Here is a 19147-nt window from a genome sequence, read left to right as displayed (position 1 = left end):
ACTGACACATATTAAGTGTGTCACATGAGACCCATTTTCAGAGGCATTGCTTTAATTCATGTCATCTGGTCACCACATTCTTGTTGTGAGATTGGCGTGTGCCTGTGTGTGTGTGTGTAGCTTTTCGCCTGTTCTCATTATACTCTTTTTAACACATCGTTGACTCCTGCCTCCTCGACCATCTCCTTTTTCTATGATAAATTTCAGCTCCTTTTCCAGTGTATAACTAGATTTAAGAATCCACACATTATTGTTGTTCACAGAGACAATGGACCATGACACGTAAAAAACAGGAAAATCTAAAACAGAGTTAAATCAAGAGGCAGGTTGTTATTGTTGTTGTTGTTGTTATTGTTAAGTAGACAAAGGATGCAATAGAAATGCAAGAAAACAGCAGCTTCACTGGAAGCTTGCCCTGTTGTCTGATCTTAACTCAACTGAGGAGACAGGCTCAGGGCAAACACGATGCATTCCTGACTGGCTAAATGCTTATCGTCCATCTCCAAACGGATACTCAAACAAACTATGTGGATCAGATAGGCACGTTGCTCTCTCTCTCGTCTGCAATTTCTGTAACAAAGAGCAGCTGATTCCGCTGTGGAGAGTTTATGAGAATAACCAGTGAATTGAGCATTATAATGTTCATGTCACGTATTTACTTACTATAAAAACGTCAAACATCTTTCTTAAGTATCAAAGTCTAAGAGGCTTCAATTTTTTAAAACAAGGATTCCACAACAGACTTACAATCAAATGTAAGAAGATATGGCGATAAATAGATCTGGAGGGAAAAGATTAGAATGGGGGAGGAGGGTGGTAAACAGAACAAAAAGCAGAATGAGAATGAAACTGAGCATGTTTCCTCCAGCTGCGTGCCTGTGTCCACACACCGTGTGTTTGGATGTGGAAATGCTGCTCTGAGCAAATCAGAGCCCCTCTGTGGCCCTAAAGGTGGAGCAGTTCCCTTCTCTCTCCCTCTTGTTTTCTTTTTTCATCATTCGTGAGTCAGACGGGGCCAAGGCCATACTCTTACCAGCTGTCCAGCTTTCCTCTCACACACACACACACACATACACACACACACACACACACACACACGCTAACACCTAACACAGTCCTGAGAATATCAAAGGGTCCTGATCGACTCTCTCCAGCTCTGTGGTTTAACTCTTGTTTTCTGAGTTTCTCTCCTTGTCCAACCTTTTTCTCCTGCTTCTAATGTGCTGTGCCCTCTCTGAATCTCTGTTCTCTTTTGAACATACACACACAGAGACTAAAATTTAGCATGGAGCTAAATTTAGAACACTTAATTTTCAAGGTTTGTTATAAGCTTAACTATTACTATTGTCCATTTTTAACACAAGCTTCACCGTGAAATATTTTCAAGATCAGTTTATAGACCAGATATCACTCAGTCTCTAAAATGTTGTATACTCATACTCCACTGAAAGCCATGTGTTTCAGTCTCTAAAATGCTGTATACTCATACTCCACTGAAAGCCATGTGTTTTCATCACCCTGTAACGGGTGGTCAAGGGTGCTGATTTGACCTTCTCCTCCTCCTTTAGATGCGGCAGAATGACGAACAACCCAAACAGGGCACAATACAACCCATTAGTCTGCTCAGGCCTCAGTGACAGACAGAGGGATGCATCTTAAAGACATCTCTGTGACAGTGATTGGGTGTGTGTTGACCTCATGGTGATGAAACCATGAATAGGGTCTCTTAAAAAACCTTATTTGTCACTTCATTCACTGCTCAGCCCTGTACCCCACCCTGCAGTCCGACAGCCATAAATACTGAGAGCTGTGGGAGGACGTGTGTGTGTGTGTGTGAGTGTGTGTGTGTGTGTAGAGGAGGGTTAATGTTTGTGTGAACGTTAAGGGCAGGATGTAGCTGGACCATTGACCTACATGTTAATGGTGAGATCTGCATCACCAGATTAGTGTGGAGGGAGAGGGAGAGAGAGAGAGAGAGAGAGAGAGAGAGAGAGTTAGTTCAAATTCTTTGTGGGAGAGGTCCTTGAAAAGGAGACGGATAAAAAGTCATCACACTTCCCAAGACTCTTAATGTCTCTTACACTAAGTTGAGAAGCTTAGCTTACAAAGTAATATATTTGAGGAAAATTAACCATCAAGTACACAAATGTTTGTTTCTGATCTACCGTTGCCAAAACCAGCACAAATGCAATTTTGAATAGCACTTTTATTCTTTTAAGAACAAGTCTGAGACAACTTTAGTTTGTTTTGGTTGTTCAATTCATACTCAAGCCTTAGCAACACAGTCTTTTAATGCCTTTGATTAGAATCTCCCAGACTCTCCATTTACAGGTCAACACTGTGTGAAGGGACCTGAGCACTAGGGCTCTGAAAGACCTGCCAAATGTGATCAAAATCCCGTGTGTCAAACCCTGAGGGATACAGGCAGACCCTCAAAGCACATCTTTCTCACACTCAGGGGTGCCAACCCGACCGTAGTAGCCCAAACCAAAGGTGATGACACCGGATCGTGCAAACCTTCACAGGCCCCTGCAGGGTCACCCCTGTTAGCCAACCCCACTGACCTCATTAACCTTGTCTGCATTGTCCTCATGACTTTGTTGGAACCCAAGGTGTTTGCTGACTTAGTCTCACCAAACTTCTGCAACTATGACACCCTCTTCTTTCCTTCAACATGCATAAACAGACAAAAATACACACAGACTTAAATCCTATTGACACACTCACCTCTCCTTTAAACACACACCTACACACACTGTCTCCATTCTTTTCTCTCCCTAGACATAAAAACACAAATGTTGTAAATAAATAAACAAATAAAAAGACATTCTCCACCTCCACTCTCCTCTCTTCCTTGCATACAGACATGCACACACACACAGACACACACACATGCACACAGTCTACCTCCACTCCTCCACCGCCTACACTCTCCTCTATTCCCTGCCCTCTTTCACCCTCCTTTTCTTTTGCGTCCTTGAGTGTGTTTCCTGTGACAGGAAGGAGCTAAATCCCATATGCTGGGTTTTTTTTTTTTTTTTTTTGCTGTGGTCCAAAAACATAACTTCCTCTTTAGTTCAGGTCTGTATTGACCTGAAAGAGAGAGAGACCTTGTCCATAAGTTGGTAAGATATAGGACAATAGAGTGTGTGTATCTCTGTTAAAGACTTTTGCGGTCATAAGAGATATTACTATTGTTATTATTATTATTATTATTATTATTATTATTATTATTATTAATAATAATAATAATAATAATAATAATAATAATAATAATAATAATTCATTTAGAGCCCAGTATCACTATTTATAGTCTCAAAGGACTTTACATGTCTATAATAAAGTCAAATCAAAATTATATTAAAGACTTCTTTTTTTAAGTCTGTTAAAGAATTTTGTGGGTCATAACAGACCCTTACCTGACCTATTATAAATTCCCTCCTCATTCAAACTTTCCATCATAAAAGAAAAAAAAATTAATACCGTCCCTGAATACAAACTCTGTTAGCCATGAAGGCTTTGACAGGAAAACTGCTCCTGCACATTTCACAAGGAATATTGGTCATTTGTGCACTTCACAAAAAAAATATTTGTCTTTCTCTTTACAAAATCACATGACTCAAAAGATGCTAAAATCCAGCTGATTAAGGTGTATCCTAAATGCAAATATGAAGACTGTGAATTTATATCGCATCATTATCAGATGATGAAAGAGTGGTGGAGAAAGCTCACTCTAAGAGGACTTTGTCAAACTCTCCTGCAGCTGCAAAACTCAAAATGTGGAAAGGACTGAGCAGACAGCAGAGAGGAAACGAGGTGTTTGGGCATCACAGAGTGGTGACATGCAATATTTAACAAGCTGCTCTCTGCATCCTGACACTGATAGGAGCCAGCCAAGAGAAACGACCAACACATACTCACAAACCGACACACACACACACTCACACACACACACACACATACATTCACAACCAACATTCTGCATACATTCCAAAACACAACATCACTATCACGTCCCACACATATATTAACTACAAGCTACTCACCATATGTGTCTGCAAATATATTTACAACCATTTTACAAACATTTATATAGATCCACACCAACCCATACGACCAATGGTGAGATGTGTGTGAGTGAGGAATAGAGATAACAGTGAGTCAGCAAAATGCTTTCATTTCTCACCATTTGACTTTGTTATTTGTTTAAGTTCTTTGCTGACTATTTTTTTTTCAGTAATAAAACCATATTGGTCATGAGAATTAACACATAAATGTTTGGCCTATGGGGCAAACTGTGATTTTATCATCTCTAGATTCCTGGGTAACTGATTAATAAAAAGAGGATGCATCAATAACTTTTTGCAAGTTACTTTATTGACAATCTGCATAAGAAAAGAGTCTTAAAGTCAAGTGTTGCTAAAAACAAAACCACTTCCTCTTGTTGCTTTTTTGTTGCGAGGGTAAAAGGAGGTCAAGTTTGACAATGGACTCTTCCGTTGCTCTTTTCTCTGTATTGTTTTAGGAGGCAAATGCTTGAGTCACTGTTACTTTTGCAAGTTAGACAGTTCTTATAGTGCAGAAGGGCTGATTGCAAATAAACTTCAAAGACTATAAACAGGTCACGCACACTCACAAAAATGATCTTACTTATATCTAGTCATTACACTACTATTAAGAGGTTACATTTCCACATTTGTGACGGAAATTACTTAACAAACCTCAATGAATGTTCTAGCTACATTATTACTTTTAATTCCAATAAATAGACACACACACACACACACACACACACACAGAATACAGGGCTGCCGGCTTAGTTTGAAGTGAGATTCGGTATCGGTGCATTTTATGAGGAGGGCGTCTGTGACATCACTCACTGCAGGAGTCAGGGCCATCTCTCCTCAACAGCCAGGAATTTTGTTTAAAAAGTTCAGCAGCCAAATTCACAATTTTAAAGCATTTATAGATGAAAAGCCAAGACAATAGTCAAGGTCAATGATGAATAAGTATGGATGATCAGCATACTTACCAACCTCCAGACATCACAGCCTAAATTGGGAGACCAAACCTAACCAGGGTATCTGGGGATCTTCCCCCAGAAAATTGTTAATTTCAGAGACTGTTTTCCTGCATTTTACTAAATTTATGGAGTCATTTTGTTGCTGAAATGAGGAGTCGGGAAAACGGGGGGAAGGGGCATTGAAAAATGGGATTTGGAGGGTTGGAAAGTAGCTCCATGTACAAACAGTAAAATTGTATGAAAAGTAAATGAAGGAGAAAAACACGTTCAGAGACAGTGGATCCTGCAAGATACTTTTGTCCAGGAAACAGACTAGATTTTATCAAACTAGAAAGCCCGCCTAGAAATAGAAGAGAGGACGCAAACACAGAAAGAAAGTACATCAATAGGATCAATAACACTGGATGAAATATTTTCCTCTGTTTAAAGTGATAAATGGTCCAGTTAAATTCGAACACTGGACCATTTTGAACTCCTGAGTTTATGTACAGTGCTGAACTGTATGAGCTGTACAGTATGTGAATCCCATTCGCGTTACAGGGTTTGTATGAGAGTATAGAGGCTCCTCCCACGGGTAAGGACTTGCTTTAACTCAGGTGTGCTTTGTTGTACAGTAACTTGTAGCAGACACTCAACGCCGCGCCGTGCGTCCTGATAACTTGTCAGTACAGACGCACCGCTGTCTGCCCGACTGCTGATAACGTGCGGCGACGTTATCGGTTGTAAATGTGTTTTTCACTAAAACAGGAAATTGACGTGTGGTGTGAGAGCGTATGAAAAGTGTCAGAAGTCTCTGAGCCAGGAGTCATGGATTTACTCAATAACTTTACGTGAGAAATGACAAAACGCGGAAACAGCAATTAGCTTAAGCTGCAAGGGTAGTATGGGGCGCCATCACCTGAGAACGACTGACACCTACGCAGACTCCGATTGCTCTCGCAGGCTTCCCTTAGCTAATAACTGACGATCTGCAATTAACAAGGGTGTCTCTGGGACTTTATAGATAAATACCACTTATTTTTCGCTGTTTTGCTCCTTTGCTACTCGCTTTTTGTGCTACAAAGGAAAATGTCATCCTAAAGCCTCGCAGTGTAACTGAAAGGTGTTTTTTGTTGTTGATGTTTTTTGTTTTTTTTTTTCCCGCAAATCTTATTTGATGAGTGATAAGCGGGTTCTTTTCTATTTCGCAAAGTGTAATTTCGTTTGTACTACAAATATGAGATCGTTTTCCTTCTTAAAAAAACCTTTAGAGGTTAAAATCATGTGAGTTTGTGCTTTTGTAAAGATATCCTGTGCCTACGGGTGCCCCTCGCTGCACCCTATGCACCCATCCCTCCCCCCAAACGCATCGCAACTTGTTGATTCGTCCACATCATTACATACCAGATGGGGTTCAAAAGACGTTGCAAAAAGAACTGGGACTTTTACTTGATTCAAGGAAACAAATTCCTCCTTTCTTCTCCCAGATCTCAATGACCCTCTAATGTCTACCACTTTGTTTGATACGTTAAATGAAGACCAGCTTTTTCCTGACCCCCCACCCCCCTTTTTGCCCTTAAAACTTGTCACACCACAAAGTGATCTTAAGAGCTGCTGTCTTTTCACAATCTTACAAGAGCAGACTGAAACAAACTGGCAGAGCAGCAAACTCTGAATTCAAGCACAAGCAAAAATGACTTGAATGATGTGACTGATAAGCATGATCACATGAGAACTTCAGCTGATGCCTTCAGATGCACAGTAAACAAACATCTACAGATTCTCCACTCATTTAATCTAGAACTGATTTATGTCAGAGAGTGACATACATTTTTCACAGTACAAAAACCAAAGTATGATTCAGTAAGAGAGAGAAGAATGAGAACGAGAGATCGATCTCACTTCAAAGCCATTTACTGTTTTTTGTCTCCTGGGGAGTTTTCTCAGTTTAGAGAGACTGCATATTTGAACGTTTGTCATGACGAAGACTTCCTGTAAAGTCTTTTCATATTCTCCGTCTTCTTGTTTGATGGTCAGATAAGAGAAGAATTGGAATCGCTTGTTAAATGCATTCAGGGGCCTCGTCGTCAACTGTCTGATTGGATCTGCAGGTTCTCCAGAGCCTGCAGATGGATTACAGTGTGTGTCAGCATGTCCATCAGAACCTCCACACGTAGCTTCAGCTCTTTGTTCTCCATCTGCAGTTTGTGGATCTTTCTGCGCAGATTGCGAGTTCTGAATCTTTCCTGTGAGTTCTGCATGGACTCAGAACTCACCCATTGGCCATTTGAGAAGGTAAGGGTTTGACCTCCAAGGGTGAGTGTTGGTGGTCCAGCATGGAGGCCCAACTCATGGAGACGGGAGTTATAATCAAGGACGTACAGGGTAGAGAGAGAGGCAACCTGACGGACTGGGCTTTTCTTCGGTTTCCAGACACGCGAACATTCAATGGTGGGCCCACCAAGTTTATCCAATATCTCCCTAAGAACGGACATCTCTAGTCAGCGTGAGACACCCTCTGTCTGAGTGGTGGTTCTGGGAGACATAATTTGGAAAATTATCATACCAGGTATACTACTGTATAATTTAGGATAACTGTAACTTTCTGTTGTTACGGAAACCGATTCTTCAAGGCAAATGGCCTCTCACCTTAGAGTGCTAAAAAGGTTACTGTCTCCGTGTGGTCTGATAGGTTTTAGCTGCGGCTATGTTGTTCAGATATTATACTTCCTCCATTTCATTCCTATGCAGAAGTGTCAGCGTGGACATCTTACCAAAGTGTGAGCATTACGGCGACGTAGCTCATGCTTACTACTTACAAGGCAAATTCAATAATCATCCCGTCTGCGTGTATCCCGTTAGATGGTTATAACATAAATTAATACTAAGATGGTATCAGGCATTTGCTGTTTAACCATGAATTAAATGAAATGATGCCAGGTAAAATAGCTCACTCACGTTATTACTATACGGAGCCGTGCCGTTGCTAAGTAACGATAAAGTATCCCTCATGGTTGTAATGGAGTTTACTGTTTTCCATAAATTAAGACATAAATATACATAAATCTGTCTGTGAGACGCACTTTGACTGTCTCTTCTCCATGGCTAGCTAAATCACACACTGCTTCAGAGCTAAACAGAATTTAGGTTAATGAAATAGTAAACGCGAATAAAAACCTGCATGCGGATTAATAAAAGGTGTTTCTGAAAGCTGACAGTGGCCAGTGATTCCAAAATCATCCAGATGAGGAACTGATTTCCTCTCCTCTTTTATTTCATGTGGAAAGCATTATTTCTTCCAGTTAGCCATCAGAAACAGCCAGATGCTAAAGCTCTGCCCTACTATTACTGCTCTTTTCCTGACAAGTGTTTACCACAGAAGCCTCCAACACAAGCACATACGTCTGCAAGATGTGTCTTTGTTGCTTAAAAAGCCAATACAACAAAAAATCCAACAAAATGCAGGCTGGAAAAAACAAAACATTTTTTACACTAAGAATGGACATCATAGAAGGAAAAATTTGTTTTCGTGTGCATGAGAGGCCCCGTTGGTATGTTTACTAGTCCATTTACAAACATTCCCCTTGAAACAGGGACGCATTTTCTCACTGTCCTTTTTATACGCTTTGACTATATGCAGTAGTCCTTGGTCTAATATTTCAGTAGACTTCTTGCACATAAGGTTGAGGTGAAAGATGCTTGATCAGAGGAAATAACTGGTCATTCCTACATATACATCTCACTCATCAAATGTAAATGTAAGACTACGATAAACTTAAGTGCTCCCCATTCTGTCATTCAGATTGGTATTCTTACGTGCTTTGGCGTCACTTTGTGGTGATACAAGGAAATGCAATCAAAACAAAGTAATGTAAAGCCCAGTTCGATCTTCAGGCTAGCTCTTCGGGGACTCAAGACTTACCCTCATCTCCTCCTGATTTTAAGGTTAATGCTAGTTCCCTCACTGTCACCTTGTAAAACAGAAGAAGCTCTAAACGGCTGACATGAGTTTGCCTTCATTTCGATCTCATTCCAGTAGTCTGTGCCAATCATTCACTAAACCGGGGAGGGGGTGGTCCAGCAAGCGGGTTAGTTAACTCAGAGGAACCAGTACACCTGCTAATAGAAGAGCAGGAGGTTTACCACTTACTCTGAGTTAACCAACTCTGAGTTTCCACTAAACCCGCATTCTGGAATACCCCCCAATATACATACTAGAGATTCACTCTCAAGAAAAACAATGATGTTGTTTCAGAATCAATTAGCAAAAAAAGATAGTTAAACCTCTCCAAAAAATATATCCATTTCTGATGTGAATACACACACACACACACACACACACACACGTATATATATATTATATCTATATCTATATCTATATCTATATCTATATCTATATATATATAGTATTTTATTATTTACTATATTGTCAATATTAGTCTTTTTCTACAGCAAAAATATGCTGATCCAGTTGGTACCAAGGAAAGAGGTCTTGAGGTCTTCAGAAGTGCTAGTTGCAACAGTTGAAATTGTTTTATTACATAGGTACACCTTCAAAATAAATATAAACATTTAATCTGATTTTAAGTGTTATCATTAATATTTGCAAAAGACACACACACAAAGATGTAATTAACCAAATCTGCAATGATCCCTTTCAAAAGTAAACAATTTAACACATGAGTAGACAGTGATTTAAAAAAAAAGAAAAGAAAAAGGGGGGGGGGGGGGGAAGCATTAGCATATTAACCTACATATTAAATGTTACTATCAAACCACTACTTGACCCTAGAGAATGCTAGATTGTCCAAAAATGAAACAAGGTCACAAACATTCAACACAAACAACAATAACAACAACAATGACAACAACAGTAGCTCATTTAGTGCTCACATCCTGAGCTTACTCTGTGAAGATCAACAGAACACATATCAATGGTTATGTTATTTATCCACCACAAGCATCAACTGCTCCTTTCAGAGGAACCCAACCGTCAACATTTCTTATCAAAACACATTTACATAGTCAAATACAAACAAATTTAAAGGTGTGCTTTCAGAAGTGCAAAATATATATCGTTAGGTGCAACATTTTCACTATCTGTCTGAGTTAAAAGGGGACATGTTTTTTAAGGCAGAGAACACATAAAAAAGAGTGACTGAAGAGTTGTTTTTCTTGGCCTAGTTTCATGCCACTGTTACAGAAGCACCAGTAACCGTTACAGAAGTAATATCAGATCATTATAAATAGGACATGCTGATGCTTATCTCATTTTTGTTTTTTGCAAGATCAGTGTGGTTGTTTCATAATCATCACACTCACCACAGCATATACTCCAACTACGCTGAAATGACAGGTACATATTGATGTCTATCTACTAACTCCATGTAAAAAAACAATTTTAAAAAAATCTCTGAATAGGAGATCATACTTCCCTCATTTTGTGTAAAAATCCCAAAAATGGCAGCCATAACCCTTGAACTGCCATGACCCTTAAACTGTTCCTATAACTCCGGTTTCCTTTGCTTATCTCCTTGCTCTTCCTTGGGTTCATCAGGCTTCCTTGACCTCAGATAGCCCCAGAATGTCGCTGAGTAGATGGGATATGTCTACACCAGCATAGAGCTGACACATGGTTGAAGCCACTCCCAGACCACACAAAGCTATCAGCGCCCACTGTACTTTAGCACTGAAATATAGGGGCTCTAGTCTGAGGGTGGGTAGAAGAGAGAGAGATATATGTGTGTGTGTGTGTGTGTGTGTGTGTGTGTGTGTGTGTGTGTGTGTGTGTGTGTGTGTGTGAGTGAGTGAGTGAGTGAGTGAGAGAGAGAGAGAGAGAGAGAGAACATTTGAGAGACAAATTATATTGGGTTCTTATTTTCTCTTTTTTACAGACATTGAAAAGAAAGAATAGTATATTTATTTACATGAGATATCAGATAAGCCTGTCAGCCAAGGCTTGAGCTAAGCAAGAGTGCAACTGCACTCCCTACCTTCCCATTGCAGACTCTGCGTAGCCATGGAAGTACTTGTATCGTCCATAAAGGTAAAAGAGCCCAAGGAAGGCAGCAGCAGCTTAGAGGTGAGAGGAACAGAAAAAAGAGTGTGAATTAATTCCAAATTTGCAGAAACTTCGATTTCTGAAATTTCTAACTACAGCTGTAGCAGAACTCAGGGTTAGGGTTAGGGTTAGAAAGTTATAAAGTGCGCGGAGGTTATGCTGAAAAAATAAATCTCTAAAGGAACAATTGGTTTATTTAACAAACATTAAAATGTGTTTATGTGCTCCTTTCAAACTCTTCACACGGCCTTCGTAAGCACTGTTTTAATCCCTGTAACTTTTAGGTTCTGGTGTGGTGACATACCAGATAATCAGATGACATCCTTCACGACTCACTCATACAAAACCCCAAATCAAGATTGAACAAAGAATTTAGCAGTTCTCATGAATCTTAAAACATCGGTCTCTCAGCAATACATTTTCTGGCATCAAACTGTTCTGCTTAAGCTCCTGTTCTAAAAGGTCCATTACTTCCAGAAAGAGGAATAAAGAGCTTTCAGTTTAACTGGGTTATTGAAGTTGTCACAAAGTAAGCAAACTGCAACAGTAACCCTGTTTCCGTAATAGTTCTTTGCTCTTATCAGCAGCACACACACACAGATGGAATTTCCATTTTGGCAGAATATGTTTTCACTGTATTTGATTTAATTTCCTTGAACTAGCCACACACATCCTTTCCATTTGTTGGAAGAAATGTGTGTGAGGGCAAAAGCTGAAGCAGAGTAATGTAGGGTGAGAGTGGTCCCCTTTCAGTTGATTCACTCAGTACAACACATATATTATCAGATATTATGCCTTTGTGTGTCCGGATCACAGGCGGTACCTATGGTTTGCATTCGTGGGCACAGCCTACGAATACCTGGTTCTACCATTCGCCTTGCGCTGGCACCTCGCACTTTCATGAAGTTTGTCGAGTGGCGTTAGCCACGCTTCAGAGTCAGGGCATACACGTTATGGCCTATTTAGACGACCTGGCTATAATGTCACGTTTGAGGGAGCAAGTCGAAGAGCGCACACTGCTGCAGTGCAAGCTCAGCTTCAGAATCTGGGTTTCTCAATAAACATGAAAAAGAGTTCTCTGATTCCGAGTCAGAAATTCTCTTTCATCGGATTGGAAATATGCTCTCTCACCAGTCATGCGTATCTGTCAGAGCGCAGAGCGAACACATTTCACAGCCGTCGTGCACATATTCAGTCGGGACATAAACTCATGTTTCGCAAATACCTACAGCTGTTAGGTATGATGACATCAATGATAGCAATGCTACCGCTATGTCTATTATTAATGCGCGCCTTTCAGAGTTGGATATTGTCACACCACCGTTATCTCCAAAGGAGAATTATGGTGACCTAGACCTGCGTGACAACATTGGGGCCGTAGAGGGAGCCTTGTCTGCTTTGCCAAGGTTGTCCAATAGAGAGGCTACTTATCCGCAAAGTGGTGAAAACAGATGTTTCCATGACGGGCTGGGGGTGTGGTCCCCTGCTCAGGGATGTCTCCACATCAATTATCTGGAGCTGTTGACAGTTTTCTTCCCTGTCAAAAGCTTCCTACCTGTGCTGAAAGGCCACCATGTTCTGATAAGAACAGACAAAACAATGGTGGTGTCATACATGAACAGGGAGGGTTACGCTCATCTCAGCTCCTGAGGTTAGTTCATTCTCTCTTGATGTGGAGCAATCTCTGCTGTCGCTCAGAGCAACACATATCTCAGGTTGCCTAAACCCGGGAGCAGACCTCTTCTTCAGGGGGGCTCCCCATGTCAGAGAATGGAGGCTTCACCCTAATGTTGTGTCACAGATATGGGATCGGTTTGGCAGGGCCAATGTAGATCTCTTTGCATTCAGAGAAAACAATCATTGCCCTCTGTTTTTCTCATTGACGGATCACAACACGCCGCTGGGAGTGGACGCATTGGCCTGGCCATAGCCGAGGTTTTTCCTGAATGCCTTTCCTCCAGTGGAGCTGATTTTGCCCACTCTGGAGAGAGTGTGCCAGGAAGGCCTATCTCTGGTCCTGGTGACCTTTCACTGGCCCTCGAAGCCATGGTTCAGGGAAATAATCAGTCTGCCAACAGGGGAAGCTTGGTGCCTTCCTCTCCGCAGAGACCTCTTATCCCAGGCGGGAGGAGAGGTGGTTCACCATCGCCCAGAGCTGTGGTGTCTACATGCTTACCCACTGAATGGTAAATGGCTCGGGGTTTGCCTCCCAAAGTTATTGCTACTATACAGGCTGCTAGGGCCTCCTCTACCAGGAGTTTGTCTTCGTATAAGTAGTGTGCATTCGAGCAATGGTGTCATGAATGGAGTCTAACTCCACTTCAGTGTTCCATTGTTGACGTTTTAACATTTCTTCAAGAACTGTTGGAACAGGGCTAGTCTTTTTCCACCTTAAAGGTGTATATGGCGGCTCTATCAGCTTGTCATGTTGGTTTTGACGGTGTTTCACCAGGTGCGTATCTGCTTGCCATGCACTTCTTGAGGGGTGTGTGCCGTCTGAGGCTGGTGACAAAGCCCTCTGTCCCAGCATGGGACTTAACTGTCGTCTGGGAGGTCCTGTTTGAGCCCCCATTTGAGCCTGTCTGTAGATAACAGATTTCTCTCATATAAGATGGCCTTGCTCCTTGCCTTAGCTTCAGCAAAGCGTGTGGTTGACCTCCATTCATTGTCAGTGCACCCTTCATGCACTCAGTTTGCGCCCGGGGATTCTAAAGACACGCTGCATCCTAATATGGTGTATGTGCCTAAGATCATGGCCATGTCTTACAGTTTGCTAGCTTTTGATCTTTTCCTCTTTTATCCTCCCCCATTTGTGTCAGATGAGCAATGCCGGTTATGCTTGTTATGCCCCCTGCATGCACTTCACACATACATTACACACTCAGGACTTCCGTTTGAGTGACCAGGTGTCTGTTTGTTTTGCCAACCCAGTTCGAGGCAAAGCCCAGTCTAAACAGTGTCTCTCCCACTGGATTGTGGAAGCTATTTCATTGGCTTACGACAGCAAAGGCATGAAATTACCAACAGGGGTGCGGGTCCACTCCGCAAGTGGCATGGCTACCTCTTGGGCGCTATTCAAGGGCATATCAGTGGAAGACATAATGTGCAGTGACAAGCTGGGCCTCACCACATACATTTGTGTGTTTTTATCGCCTAGATGTCGTGGCCTCTTCTTTGGTCAACACTGTCCTTTCCTCTGGGTCAGGACTGCACTAACATGTTTTTCCTTTCCCCCAGTTCGGCTTCTGCTCGGTGAGGTATGAATACATGTCCCATAATATATGTGTTGCACCGAGTGAATCGACTGAATGGGAATGTCGAGTTATGCATACAACCGCTGTTCTCTGAAGAGGAGGAACAAAGTACAACACTCCCCTCCCCGCTTCGCCGTAAGGTCTCAGTGAAGAGCGACTGTGGAGTGATTTGGGTAACATAATAATATAAGGGGAGGGCGGAGCCTGTCCTTGTCACCCTATGTTACTTGCTTTTTGGGCATGAATAAAGGTGTCTTCAGCCAGACATGCGATGGCATGATATCACATAATATATGTGTTTTACCTTGTTCCTCTCCTTCAGGGAACAGCAGTTATATGCATAACTCGACGTTTTGCATTTTGCAATATATTTACTCCGTTTTTATTGTTGTTTGCATGCAAATATGACAAAGTGTATTTTGTAGTAGTGATATTATTAAATCCTGTGAAATAGGGAGGTATGTTATATGTAATGTGGTCTTCTCACAGACAGTGCATAATGTTCAAAGCGGAGCATCCTACAATATTGAGGAAAAATAACTTCACGTTCTTAAAAGCTGATCATTTCTTCTCATGAGCTGTGTTGTATTGTCCAGTAAAGAAACTGATCTCTTCGTTTATTTCTTTTATTGTCGACTAAATCATCTCACACATCGACAGTTCTCTCTTTTGTTCAGTATTTTCAGTGTGAAGCTAGACATCCTTCCCAACAGTGCATCTATGTCACCTCTGATCACATGGACATCATCTTTTATTTTACAAGTTCTGCTTCAAAAAGTCCAATACATGGTAGAGGGGTTCTCTATCCATATGCATAAACCCTTTTCGTTGTCATTTTCAACTGTGTGTTTCTTATGAATAGCCTATTGTAAAGACTTTCTCCTATGAAGTTTCAGGTACTTCCTGTAACGATCACCATTTTCACTTTTTGACCATTGATCTGGATTGTTTCTCTACCTTCAGGATCTGCAGAATAAACTGATTCATCTGAGTCTGAAGTCGGCGCATTCACTACCCTAAGAGGCAGTAAGTGATCTGTTATTTTTTAACGGGGGATGGCTCAATGGACACTGACACTACTCTATAGAGTATATGGGGGGAAGGCAGGTTAACAAGGGGGACGCATTTTGGTCATTTTGCTAACAAGGTGGATGGCATCCCCCCTCATTTCCCCACAAATCGCCTACTCCTAATAGGCTTCTCTTTTGATTTTGATTTCATTTCAGGTTTGCTTTTGCTGATTTCTTTTTCCTCTGTTGAACTGTTCTTCTTCCTACAAACGCGTGCATAATGACCAAATTTCTTGCAGCACAGACATTTAGCTGTTCTGACTCTACATTCATCTAGCTTATGATTGGACAGCCCGCACTTGTGACAAGAAGGACCGCTGTCAGCACCGTCCCCGTCTTTTTTTAGAGTCCCTCTTTCTCTGTGTCCCGCGCGCGCTGCACGTCCGCTTTTATTGAAGTTCACGTGGCTATCTCTGGGTTTACTGCTTTCTGATAGCGCTTTAGATTCTATGCAGCTTTGCAGCTTTAAAAAGTCTCGCTACTTTTAGAATTCCTTCCAATGTGAGCCTTTCTTCCTGTTAACAATCTGTCACGAAATCTCTTATCTGCACACTTCTCCATGATTCATCTCTTATCACGTCAGGTTCGGGTGCGTCGAAGTCACACGATCTAGCCAATTCTCTCAACGCATTAACGTAGACATCAATTATCTCTTCCTGTGATTGTGTTCTTCGGCTAAATTTATGCCTTTCGAGCACTACATTCTCTGAGGTGTAAAGTAGGTTCTCAGTGCTTCGACAGTTTCAGCATATGTCGTTTTCTCACCTGGCAAATCTGCAAAGATTCGTTGCACTGGCGCTCCTATACAATGCAGCCAAGCGGCTCTTCTCACCTCGTCTGTAGCATGTATCGTTCCACTGGCTATCTCAAAAAAGTTGTACGACAGCATCCACATAGTATATTCTGTGTATAAGTCTACAGCTCCTAGATTCAGTGGGGTCGGCCGTGATATTTGTGCATGTGTATGTCCGGCTACTTGCGGTGCAGGAACTTGTCCAGCAGCGGCATTTCCAGGACCGTCAGCAGCAGAGCCTTCTCCACGTTCAGCGACCTCCATCTTGCTGCGCAAATTTAGGTTACTAAATTAACGAGTTGTACGTAGGCTTTAGTTTCGTCAATGAACATGAAATCCGTATCGTACTACTTGCCACTTGAATGTCTCTTAATTCATTTCAGTCCTCGTCGCCATAAATATTGTATTGTCCAATATGCCTAAAGAAACTGATCTCTTCGTTTCTTCCTTTTATTGTCAACTAAATCGTCTCACACATGCAGACGGTTTATCACACAGATTAGATGCGAATAGATGCGAAGAATCATCGCGCGTTACAAAAACACATATACGCTCATTCACGAGCACAGGCACACGAACAGTTTTCTTCATCAAGTAAGGTAAAAACTTGATAATGACTGTTTGAACACCGATTTGTGAACAACACATAAAATAGGCTACTTGAAGGTCTAGGCCACCATTCAGAGAAATTTTGTGCATTTAGGGTGCTATTGTTCAGACGCAGCGTTTATAAATTAGACCTCATTTACGCTATCTGCAACACTATAATCTATAGGCTACCTAGCCAATATCATCGCAAGCCTACATTATCCACATTGGTGGAGCCAGTCAACAATATGTCACTTTCAGTTTCACATCAGCAACAATATACATCAACAATATGTCAGCGTTAATTTAATATCATATAAATAACTTCAACATAAGCACATGGGAATGTAGTTTGGTGCGCTCACCTTGGTTGAAGAAAAGCCCAGACACCCACAGTGTGATTATGAAAATTGGGAAATATTCAGAACAGTTTGCTCTAGAAAAAAGACAGAAAACAAGCGATGAGAAGGTTACTTTAGGCAATGCATACAACCTGATAGGCTAAACACAATATGCTGCTCTAAAATAGCTACAGTAAAGACCGCTACACTGTTACAACTATGTAGTGAACTCACTGTGCCCGAAAGATTCTCTCGAACTCTGGGGGACCCGATGTGTTTGGAGGCGAGACGGAGTACTTGCGTCTTGCATAGATCACTTGGAGAGAGAAATAGGCTGAAGGAGAGCAAAGAAATTCCATTGCAGTAAAGCGTCTCAACTTAAACAACGAAAATATAAAACGAACGGGTCTACATTTTAGAATTAACTGAGATGTTTCGGTAAAGTGAAGAATATGCCGAACTCATCTATTTCTTTGTATGATTTAGACGTGTTGCAATGCTTTTCATAAAAAAAGCAACGTTCACAAAGACGCACTATGAAACAAAACAAACATCTGAAAGCTTCATGAAATGGGTTATGCGTTGCATTGCGTTCGTATTGACACGATTTTATAACCGAAAATGCGCAGATTAAATTTCGGACAGGATTTTTCGCTTGACGCGAGTTGTAATCTCCAAACATGCGCACGCTTGTATTTCTCTACCCCACATCACAGTTACGCATAATGATAATCGCTAATCACTAACGCTTTCAATACAACAGACATCCTCTTAAGCGAAGCTCAGACCTTCATATACATTATTATACCCTTAACTCTCATTTGAATTCTACATTTTCTTTGCTGTTGTGAAAGGCCATACGGAAGGTTTACTTCAAAAGAGAACTACTTCACCTTGCTCGAGTACTCCAAGCACGGTCACAGCCGCAACGAGAACAAGTCGGTCAAGCATTCTGCTGTTGCAACTAAGGAGGATGCGGTAGTTTGTCTTTTTCAAAATGTCATTCGATGGAAATAAGCAGTGTACTTAGGAACGCAAAATGAAGGCGGAGCGCGACACCAGACTATAACAGCAATACTGGCAAGTAATCAAAGCGATCACTAAACGTATTCGTTAAGCGGGGAAAATACAGGTTAGAGTACAAAAGGGCTGTTGTCGAAAAATATCAGTGTTATAACTACAAGTGAGGATGAACTGATGCCAGTTATAATTACATTCCGTAACTAATTAACACGAGCTGTCGGCGGGAGTAGCGAGACCGGGGCCAGGCACTTTTCACTCCTGGGTGTTATCTCTTAGCCTCGGTGCGTCTTGCAATTCTAACTACAGTGTTAGCCTATAGGAACGATTTAAGTCGTGGGTAGAAATTTACACGATATTGGTCCTCGAGGCTTATTCGAAAACGAGGAAACCGTAAAATACACGCTGTCAGTTTCTGACATCAAACCATATCGTGGAGTTGGCGGTCATAGGCAGCGGGATGGGTTACGTTTTCGAGCGTTTATAGAGGGATAAAATTGAGAGATTTTCTAACATGCTCAGCTTATTTGATTTTTTAAATTTATAGACAACAAATGAACATTACTTTATGCAAAATAAGGCAAACCATCCTAGTTTAAGACATGTAAACAATTCCATGAGAAAAACTATCATGAATTAGTATGCTGTCAAACTTTGTGGGGCCACCGTCCTCATCTGACTACTTGAGCTTAATTTTTTGCTGGCCACCACACGGCTTCATGTACTGATTTGAGTGTAGGCTTAGCTTAAAGCTATATCTTCCCTCCTTTTCATATAAATGTGTGTATTGATGTAGACATCCAATTCATAAAAATTTACCTACTAAACACTGAACAGAGAAAACAAATTCTAGCCTCTGAAAACCGGAACATGAGACTCATCTCAACTCTTCGTGTTGCGTTCATCAACGGACTACGTAAAGGTCCAACTCATTACACAGCGCCCAGTAGTTAAGTTGTAATAAGCAGTGTGACAACCAGCCCCGTGTGAGAAGTATCCATGGTCTCCACAATGAATC

General features: G+C 41.4%; 1 protein-coding gene and 1 pseudogene across 1 annotated transcript; both read right to left on the bottom strand.

The window, feature by feature from the left end:
* Nucleotides 1–7089: 7089 nt before the first annotated feature.
* Nucleotides 7090–7497, bottom strand: LOC115819714 (protein chibby homolog 1 pseudogene; annotated as a pseudogene).
* A 2683-nt stretch (nt 7498–10180) lies between these two features.
* On the bottom strand, nt 10181–18072 carry ltc4s (leukotriene C4 synthase). Its single transcript, XM_030786060.1, has 5 exons — nt 18003–18072; nt 17344–17443; nt 17134–17204; nt 10996–11077; nt 10181–10712 (listed from the first exon to the last, which is right to left on the bottom strand). The coding sequence occupies exons 1-5, from the start codon at nt 18058–18060 to the stop codon at nt 10556–10558; spliced, it is 468 nt and encodes a 155-aa protein (XP_030641920.1). The 5' UTR covers nt 18061–18072; the 3' UTR covers nt 10181–10555.
* Nucleotides 18073–19147: the final 1075 nt, after the last annotated feature.

This window comes from Chanos chanos, chromosome 1, assembly GCF_902362185.1.
Source record: "Chanos chanos chromosome 1, fChaCha1.1, whole genome shotgun sequence".
Classification (NCBI taxonomy): domain Eukaryota; kingdom Metazoa; phylum Chordata; class Actinopteri; order Gonorynchiformes; family Chanidae; genus Chanos; species Chanos chanos.
The sequence above is the reverse complement of the archived record's forward strand: the minus strand, read 5'-3'. Positions and strand labels throughout refer to the sequence as shown.

What these genes read in the sequence shown, in the direction of transcription:
- ltc4s (XM_030786060.1), bottom strand. Translation starts at nt 18,060, where the DNA reads ATGCTTGACCGACTTGTTCTCGTTGCGGCTGTGACCGTGCTTGGAGTA. An exon ending in GCTTGGAGTACTCGAGCAAG is followed by an intron (nt 17,444 to 18,002) that starts GTGAAGTAGTTC and finishes GCTCTCCTTCAG; the next exon opens with CCTATTTCTCTCTCCAAGTG. An exon ending in GAGAGAATCTTTCGGGCACA is followed by an intron (nt 17,205 to 17,343) that starts GTGAGTTCACTA and finishes TCTTTTTTCTAG; the next exon opens with AGCAAACTGTTCTGAATATT.